The sequence below is a fragment of the Gavialis gangeticus genome, unplaced genomic scaffold, assembly GCF_001723915.1.
Source record: "Gavialis gangeticus isolate Ggan-Ray unplaced genomic scaffold, GavGan_comp1, whole genome shotgun sequence".
Classification (NCBI taxonomy): Eukaryota; Metazoa; Chordata; order Crocodylia; family Gavialidae; genus Gavialis; species Gavialis gangeticus.
Window position 1 is genome coordinate 7,712,558 of NW_017729011.1, and position 9,491 is coordinate 7,722,048.

Genomic DNA, 9,491 nt, shown 5'->3' on the forward strand with positions numbered 1-9,491 from the left:
TTTACCAGGGCGCCCCTTGGAGTTACTAAGAATAACGGCCATAAACTGACAGAGAGCAAATTTAGATTACGTGTTAGGAAAAATTTATTTACAGTGAGGGTTGCCAAAATCTGGAATGGGCTTTTAAGGGAGGTTGTGCTCTCCTTTACATTGCCGGTCTTTAAGAGGAGACTAGACAAGCACCTAGCTAGGGTCATCTGACCCCAGCGCTCTTTCCTGCCCAGGACAGGGGGTCTGACTCGATGATCTACTGAGGTCCCTTCCGACCCTAAAATCTATGAAATATATGAAACGCTGTGATTCCTCATTACTAAAGGGAGTTTTATGAAATCAGTGATAATAACAGTTCACCACAGCTTTTGGTGAGATTACTGAATCTACAAGGCCACCTCTGCATTTGAAATGCTGTGGCACTACCGGTGGAGTGATTGGAGTGTGGGCCTCAGCATGAAGCTTACTGTCTATTGAGCAATCCCACACATAACACTCCAGCGTGGTAGTGAGACAGGGACAACACCGTGTTGCTACAGCCGAAAATGCAGTCTGTTCAATATGTGCTGTCTTTGCATGATCAAATGGCAAGACAAGATTCCCACCACTAAGATCCTTAACCATTGCCAGGTGTTTGGCACAGAGCCTGTTCATAAAAGCTTATCTCTGATGGTCTGGGCATCTTGTTTGTATAGCCAACTTAGTAATAAGTGAGGGCATACTTTATGGTCAGCTAAACCAAAGTGCCTTTTCCTAAAATATTCAGTACAGATAGTATGAAGTTATCTTGAAATCCATCTCAAACGGTTCCAGGATGACCCCAAAAGTTGGGGCGAAACAGACCACAATAGACCACGGTGGCAGCCAATTTAGAATGTGGCCTTAAACCAGGGGTGTCACACTCATTTGGCCTCATGGACCAGATAACTCTTATGGAACTGGTCCGTGAGGTGGATGAATGGAGTGGGGGCTGGCCATGTGGGCTGGATTGGGCCCAGGGACTGCCACCCCATGCCAGATCCTGCACACGTGGCACTTGCTTCAGCTGGTCTGGGACCAGGCAGGAAGAAGCACAGTATCCCGTGGACTTGCAGGAACAAGCCATGGTGCCAAGCTTCTTTTCACAGTGCTGCTGGGCACCAGCACTGCAGCTCTTGCCAGGGCTCTTGGCTGCTGCTGCAGGAAGGTCCCCAGTAGAAACCAGAGTCAGGGCTTGCAGACTGGATCCAGCCTGCAGGCTGTATGTTTGACATCCCTGCCATGAACCATTTTAAAACAAAGAGTGCCTGTAGATGTGTGGGGAGGCTGCTCTGACATGCTGTAATTACAGTGCTCGATTAATTGTGTCTGCTGGAGCATACTAATTAGCATGCTCCAGCAGCCTTCACGTCTCATGTATCAGCCTCAAAGCATTAGGAGAGGGGATTTGCTTCTATATTGTCCACCAATCCACAACTTCAAAGGTATTCAGCCTACCAAGCTAAAAAGAGAGTCCAGGGCTCTTCCCTTGTGCAGGATGCTGCTGCTGTGGGTAGGAAGCACTAGATGAAGTGACACACTTCCTTCTGTAAAGGAGCAGTAAATGCTCAGCATAGCAGTCCAGGGTAGTGATGGGGAACAGAGAAAAAATCTTGCCCATTTTCTGTCCCAGGGTTTCTGGCAGCCAGAACTGAGTTTCCCAAGGAAGGTCACCACACAATGCTGGGACTTGACCTGTTCCTCTTTCTCTGTGCCACAGAACCAGCTCTACGTGATGCTACCCATGGTATGCAGGCTAGCTAGTGAATGGACAGCGCAGTAGACCTGCCCATACTTTTAGCTCAACCAGTGAGGGAGGATTTAAGAGTGTAGGCTGGGACTTCCAAAGTTCCTTAACAGGTTTAGGTGCAGGACATCCCTGTTAGGTGCTTTTTTATGAAAGAGATTTAATCTTTTAGGAAGGCTGGGACAAGTGGGTTTCTTGGTCTATGTAAATGCAATCAGACGCATGCTTAGTTGTATTCTTTGTCATCAGCACTCCCTCGATTTGAGGATGATCTCTACCACGGCTCATGGATGAGTCCTGAAGTGACTTAAGAATCCAATCCTTGAGCCAAGTTCCGTCCACTGTATTTACGGAGATTGGAGAGGTTCTTCGTTGTGAATGATTTCAGGTGTCCTCACCCCTCTTTTCTTCATGGGTTTAGTGTGATGACTCTCCCCTCTATTCTCTGATGTGCAGGGTCTCCATTTGCTCGTGCCAGTCTGAAGAGTGGGAAGAATGAAAGTTCCTCATATTTCCGGAGGAAAGAGAAGATGTTCCGGTTCTTTATCCGGCGCATGGTGAAAGCACAAAGCTTCTATTGGATCGTCCTCTGTGTCGTTACTCTGAACACCCTGTGCGTTGCCATGGTGCATTATGCCCAGCCAGAGAAACTCACCACTGCTTTGTGTAAGTGTTGGGCATTGTAACCTTATTCCATCTAACCCTTGCTTTCCTGATTGCTCTGAGCACTCAGTTCATATTTTTACCATCTGCAAACTTGAGGTCTTTTTGCAACTTCCTGTATTTCATCCAGAAAGTTGCATGAATATATTCCTAACTGCCCCTCCGAAGCACTATTAGAAAAAGGGTCACGTCCAATAAAAAGTAGTCCAGAGGGCTTTATCGCATTGTTGATAATGTTGACATTTAATCTAGGCTCAACCCTAGACTTCAGGTCTGAACACCCACAAACTTGATGAACATTTTGGGGGGTTTGTATGAGGGTGGGGGAATGAGAATTACCTTGGGTAAATGTAACTTAATGATTTTCTCCAGCAGTTTTCCTTAGCAGCTGTCCAGAGAACCTCCTGGATGCAAATGTCACACTAGAGTTGATAATTTGCCTTTGGGATTCTCCGTGTTCTGGTCACTAAACCATTTTTATGATAAACATAAGACAGACACTGAAGTCCACATGCACCAGAAATATTTGTCCAGCCACCAACATTTAACACTGACTCAATACAGTTGTACTAATTTATATAAAACCCTCATAACTACATGCTTTCACGAAAGTGTCCTTCCATGAGAGCAGTTATCTTAATAAATCAGGAGAGCTCAAGAAGGATTCATATAATAGTAATATAATATGCTATTATATATAATATTTACTATAGCTTTGTTTATCTGAAGGCAGCAAAGCTTGACCCAAAACCTTCTGAAAAATGGGAGTTTGCACCAACCGCGTATTTATAAAGAGGCATGTGATACTTGGTGTTTTGTTTACACCCTGATGCTTTATTTCTCTGCTGCTGAACACTGACTTGACGTCGTTAGCAAATGTGCACAGCAACACCAAGATCTCTTTTTTGTGTGGTAAAAGTTAATATAGAATCACCTCATATGTGTATTTGAGGTTATTTTTCCCTATGTGCATCGCTTCACACTTATCATAATTGAGGTTCACACATTATCCATCTCCTGTAATTGAGCTCCCTTATGCACTGTTCTGTGTCATGACTTCCAAGATCACTCCCCATCTTAGGATTTCTCTTAAGAGAGAAGTTGTATAAATGAACCCGAAGTGTGGCAGGCAGTGAAAACTGCATGATGCACTTTTTATAATTCCTCCTGGATCCCTATCCCTGGGGAGGTCAACTGCAAAACTTATATTGGGAGCAGGATCCTAGTCTTCATTGGGGTTGCAGTAAACAGAAGGCATCGGCTCTGAGACCTGGGGTCAGGTTGTTAATGGAGGCAGACCTCCATGCAGGCACTTCAGAAAGTGGCCGTGTATGTCAAGCAGCGTAGTATGACAGGAACTCCTCTCCTTCAATGTATTACAGTTTGAACTGGAGCGTTTTGTATGTCAGAAAATCTATTGTCATTTTTAGGACCATGAAAGTCCATGACAACATCCCCAATGACTTCGGTGCCTAAGATTAAACATGTGCTTAAAAGCTTTGCAGGCTTGGGCCAGGATGCTTACTTTCTTACATCTCAAGCCTCTGGACCAGTATGCAAAGTTCACCAGTGGCTGCTGGATTTAGGATCTGGGGGCAATTTTTCCAACACCAGACAAAAATAAATGAGATGGAAAAGTAAAATAAGAATTAAACAAAATATTTAATTTAAAGCACCATAACTTAAGAACAAAGCCTTACTCCCTTGAAATAAGGTAAAAAGCTTAACTTCTAATGTCTTTCCTTTTAATTGACCTGGAAGCAGAGGCCACTAATTACTGGGCACATGTACATGTGTGCTCGACTGCACAGTTGTTCTTTAGTACTTGCTTTAGCTTTAGCAAGTACTAAATGACTGTGCAGTAATTGCTGTTACTGCACAGCCCTGGTGGTGCATGGGTCATTTCCAACCCACAGTTGCTACTGCTACAGCTCATTGCTACTGCACAGTAGCTTTGGTGTCACAGTTCGTGCCCGCTGATGCTACGTTGCTGTAGTGATGAGGTACATTGCTGTAACTCGTGACTATAGCGATGTAGTGTCTTGTGTAGATGCACCCACTGTGACTTCAAGAAACGTCTCTATTAACATTTACTAAAATATTTAATAATGTCAGGTAACTAAAGCTATAATGAGGGATGTGAGAAAAGGTGAAAAATGTTTTCAACTCTACTTCTCTTGAAGGACTTAGAGTGGAAATAGAGACAGACCACACAGGAAAATTAGCCCTGCCTATTCATTTCCTGAGTTAAACAGTGGAAATAATGAGCTAGAATGGCAAAGTAATTAGAAATCTAAGCATTAGGATTTCTTGAATTGGGGCTAAGTTTCTAGAAAAGTATTTTAAGTCTTTCATCACTAAAACTTTAAATTTCCTAACTTGCTTTCTTGGAATTCACTAATGCAGTAACATTTCTAAGAGAATGTTTAAAAAGTCTGTGAGCTAAAATCCTTCTCATTTAGGAATTGAAGTGGATGGTGCAGGGAATATTCTTATTAATTAGAACACTCAACCCCCAATCCAAGACCCACTCACTTTGTGGAAGTTCATATCTAAGCATGTACTTTGTGTTCCTAGTATTCTTAGCATAAGCTATATCAGTTGGTTATCATAAGAAAATGGAAATGTTGAACATGGAGAAAATATCTCTGTCCATTCAAATGAAAATGTAGTTTCTTTTGAATTGAGCCTTGTGCCATGCGCTGGAAATACCAGTGGTTTGGTTTGATGAACCCAAAGATTTAGATAGAATGCCAACTAAATTCAGGTCTGATAGGTCAAGTAGGCTAGGGACAGAAGTTGCACATAAACTGGTTTAAGTGAACAGAACAGGTTTAAATCTGTAACAGAACGGAAGTTCAGTGCACATAAAACAGTTTCAAAATGGTTGAAACTGGTTTAAGATAAACATGGTTGAACAAACTGGTTTAAGATAAACCTGGTTGAACGTAGTATCAGATTTAACTGATTTGGGTCAAACCGATTTATGAAACTTCTGTCCTAGACCCCTTCACAGTTAAATCACGGTTCCCCAACATCCCTGTATGCTTTTCAGCACGGGGCTGCTCAGGGCTGAGCCATCTTCTCCAGAAAGCAGGGTTGATCCCGCCCCTCTGCTCCCTAGCTTGAGCAGTGAGGGCTGGCTCACTGCCTCCCCCCAGGCAAACCCTGGCTGGGGTCTGGGGCCAGGGAAGAGGTTAAATTCCCCATCCCCCAAGTACAGAGCTACCTAGCCCTGCTTACTAATTGTTGGTTGCAACTGTGGATTACAAATCCAAGAGACACTTGGAAGCAGGAAGAGGAAGTGACGAGCAACCTGGCAGAGTCCTACTGTTGTGATTCTGGATGGCAAGTCCCAGAGATCTTGGGGGCAGCCGAAAGAGGAAGTAAACATACAGCTATGCTGTGTTTATAGTTCTTCAATTTATACTACTTCAGAGAAAGAACTATTTTTGTTCAAGCTTTTATCAATTCAATGCCGCTACCTTTCCCCACACCCACCCGCTCCTCAGCCTGGCAGCATCCCCTGCCCAGGCAGAGCATGGGCTGGGGCCTGGCCATGCCCCCTCCACTCCAGCAGGGAGGGGAGGGAAGTCTTGGAGAGCTTCTCTGTTCCCTTCCCTTTGACAGTGGCTGGCAGGCTTGCTCTAGTGCCCCCCAGCTTCTGGCTTGAGCTACTGCAAGCATTTGGCTGCATTTCCTCAATCAAAAGTGATTGTCTGCTCATTTGCTTATTGGTTCAATCTTTGCAGCTTAGACTAGCCTGCAAAAACTGAATCAATTCAGCCTTGGGCTTTTTGACTGTCTATACTTAGCCATAGTGCTTAACCTTTTTTTGTTAATACTTTTCATTTGCTTTTGAACCTCTTGCTTTTGGTAAAGAACAGGAGGGAAATAGCCACCATCTTGACTGAGAGAGGTCATTTGTGGTGGGATGTGATTTCTAGCATCTCTCTAATTTTAAAGCAGTAGAAATCGCATGAAGAAAATTGTTTTAAAAGTTTCTAGACTGAGGAGTTTGTGAAAGCATCCAGAAATGTAGAAACACATTTTCCCAAATGTTAAGGATTATCAAATTTATCGTTTCTATTCTGGCCTGTCTTGACGCTGAAGTCTTTGATTATCCTCACCTCTAATGGATTTGGGAACACACCCTATATGTAGGAGTCCTTCTTGAAGCCTTATAAGTACAATGCTTATAAATTTTACAAAAGCAAAGTATTTTAAGAATATCATTGAAACAAGTAATAACATCTTTAGGCACAAGATTGAAAGACTTTAAACATGATTACAAATTGCTCCAGAGAAGGAACACTTTGCTGGTCTGATGGAGAACAAGAGAAATTCAACTGCTTCTAATTATATTGTTTCATGGAAAGTACCTATAATTGAACTAGAATGCAGCCTTGTGAACTGCAGCAGGCAGGAGTGATGGGGTGGAGTGGAGTCAAGGAGGGTCTGCTGCTCCTTGAAACTCAACCCAGGCACCCTGTATTTTAATTATGCCTGTCTCTCTGGGAAGCATTTAATTAAGTTACAAATGAATTTTCCTTGGAGAACGGCTGGTATGAATCTGTGGGTTTGCATTGATTTGTTTGTCCTTTTCTTTTAATTTTCTCTTTATTGAAATGTTCTGATTTACTTTTCTCTGCGTATTTCCTATTGTCTCAGCTCCTTTGTTGAAGAAACTGTAGGCACTCTAGGAAATGAATCAGAACATATGCTTATTTTCACTGTAGTATCTGTGCTGTACCCTGATCTGTTTAGGTGAATTCTTGGGGAAAGTTCTTCAGTAAAGAGCCACAGAACCGTATACCATAGATATAGAGCCATAGAACCATATACCAATAAGAATCAGTGCTTCACTAGTTATTCTGTTTTCTTTCTCAGTAGAGGAGGAACACCAGTTCCACCTGTTCTATGAGTATCAGGGTCCCATTGTATAGACCAAGCTCTGTTCTTCAAAATAAAAACCTTTGTTCAGTCACATTAATTAAATTAGCCCCTGGTCATAAGTGTTCTTTATACAACCATTCACCATTAGGGCTGTGCGAAATTTTGCCGGATGTTTTGTTTCAACGCTGTTTTGGCTCGTTTTGAGCTTGAAACAGCAAAATTGAAACAAAACTAAAGGCTTTGAAACAGCCTTGAAATGAAATGAGGGCAGTCAAAACGTTTTGAAAAACTCGAAATGTTTTGAATGTTGAAGCTGGGCTTGCTTGCAGCTAAAGAGAAACTAAGGAGAGGGAATGGGAAGAGGGGGGAAGGATTGCTCTTATATTGACTGTGAAGCTGGCCAGTGACTGTGATCTTTCCCTGAGGTCCCTTCCAATCCCAGTGCTGTGGGGGAGGGACGGAGAAACAGTTGCTTCTTAACACACACAGTCACACGTCATGAGTTTTGCACTGTACAGTTTGAGGTGCAGTTTCCCAGAACCCCCTGAACCTATCTCCTTGAAAGCTGGCAGGCTTCGTGGCTTCAGCAGGGGCTACTACCCCTGTAATTTTTACCTCCATGTGCCTTCGCACTTACAAGTGACATGAGTTTTGCTTTCAAAACTTTGAGGTGCCCTTTCCCAGAAACCCCTGGACCTATCTCCTTGAAAGCTGGCAGGCTTCGTGGCTTCAGCAGGGGCTACTACCCCTGTAATTTTTACCTCCATGTGCCTTCGCACTTACAAGTGACATGAGTTTTCCTTTCAAAACTTTGAGGTGCCCTTTCCCAGAAACCCCTGGACCTATCTCCTTGAAACCTGGCAGGCTTCATGCCTTCAGAAGGGGCTACCATTCCTGATGTTTTCATCCAAATCTGCCAAGAAATGACAAAAGTTATAGGCAGTTTCATGCTTCCCCATTATAGCCCATGGGCGAAATGTCGAAACAGTGTTGAAACAGCGAAACATTTTTGACAAAATGAAATGGAACAGCACTTCAACATTAAATGAAACTCGAAACAAAACACTGTCCCATCAAAATGTTGAAATGGAAATCTAAATGAAATGATGCCGTTTTGCACAGCCCTATTCACCATCACCTGTTGGTTACTATTGTTGCTGGCATTCTCAAGAGAAAGAGGTTTCTACTAGAAGACAGCTCTTTAACATTGAAATGAGATGTGGTGGCATAAATGAGATATGGTGGCTAGAAACTACCAGTAGAAAAACTCAGTCTAAACATGAGGTTCATGTTCTTAACAGTAATTAACCCCTGCAACAACTTACCTATGCAAGTCGTAGATTTGCCATTGCCTTTTTAAAAGATAAGCAATAGCTAACAGAAGATATATGTTTGATGCAGAAAATATTAGTGGAGGTTCTATGGCCTGCTTATGTAGGAGATTAGATGAAGAAATAATCATAATGACCTGGAAACTTACAAATCATAGAATCATAGAAAATTAGGGTTGGAAAGGGTTTCAGGAGGTCATCAGTCCAAACCCCTACTCAAAGCAGGACCACCCCAAATAGATCATCCCACCCAAGGCTTAGTTTAGCTGGGTCTTAAGAACCTCCAAGGATGGAGAGTTCACCACCTCTCTGGGTAACCTGTTCCAGTGTTTTACTACCCTGCTTGTAAGAAAATTCTTCCTAATATCCAACCTAAACTTCTCTTGCTGCAACCTTGTTCTGTCATCTGCCATCACTGAGAACAGCTGAGTTCCATCCTCTTTCGAACGCTCCTTCAGGTAGTTGAAAGCTGCTATTAAATCCACCCTCAGTCTTCTCTTCTCTAGATTAAATAAGCTCAGTTCCCTCAGTCTTTCCTTATAAGTCATGTCCCTCAGCCCCCTCACCATTTTTATTGCCCTCCACAGGACTGTCGTGAATTTGTCCACATCCTTTCTATAGTGGGAGGCCCAAAACTGAAGACAATACTCCAGATGTGGCCTCACCACTGCTGAATAGAGGGGAATAATCACACTCTTACTGATGCACCCCAGTATCCCATTATCTTTCTTTGCAACAAGGGCACACTGTTGGCTCATATTCAGCTTTCTGTCCACTGTACCCCCTGTGGCAGAAGGCAACCTCTGTTTCTCCCCAGAAACTCTGCTCTGAGACAGTTTGGTTAA

General features: G+C 43.0%; 1 protein-coding gene across 4 annotated transcripts in view; it reads left to right on the forward strand.

Annotated features, from left to right (window-relative positions):
- Positions 1–9,491, forward strand: part of CACNA1B (calcium voltage-gated channel subunit alpha1 B) — a 644,201-nt gene that overhangs the window by 421,859 nt on the left and 212,851 nt on the right. For all 4 annotated transcript variants that reach the window (XM_019510484.1, XM_019510481.1, XM_019510482.1 and 1 more), the window contains one exon: positions 2,213–2,422. In XM_019510484.1, coding sequence (XP_019366029.1) covers positions 2,213–2,422 — 210 coding nt within the window. The remainder of the gene's footprint in view (positions 1–2,212; positions 2,423–9,491) is intronic.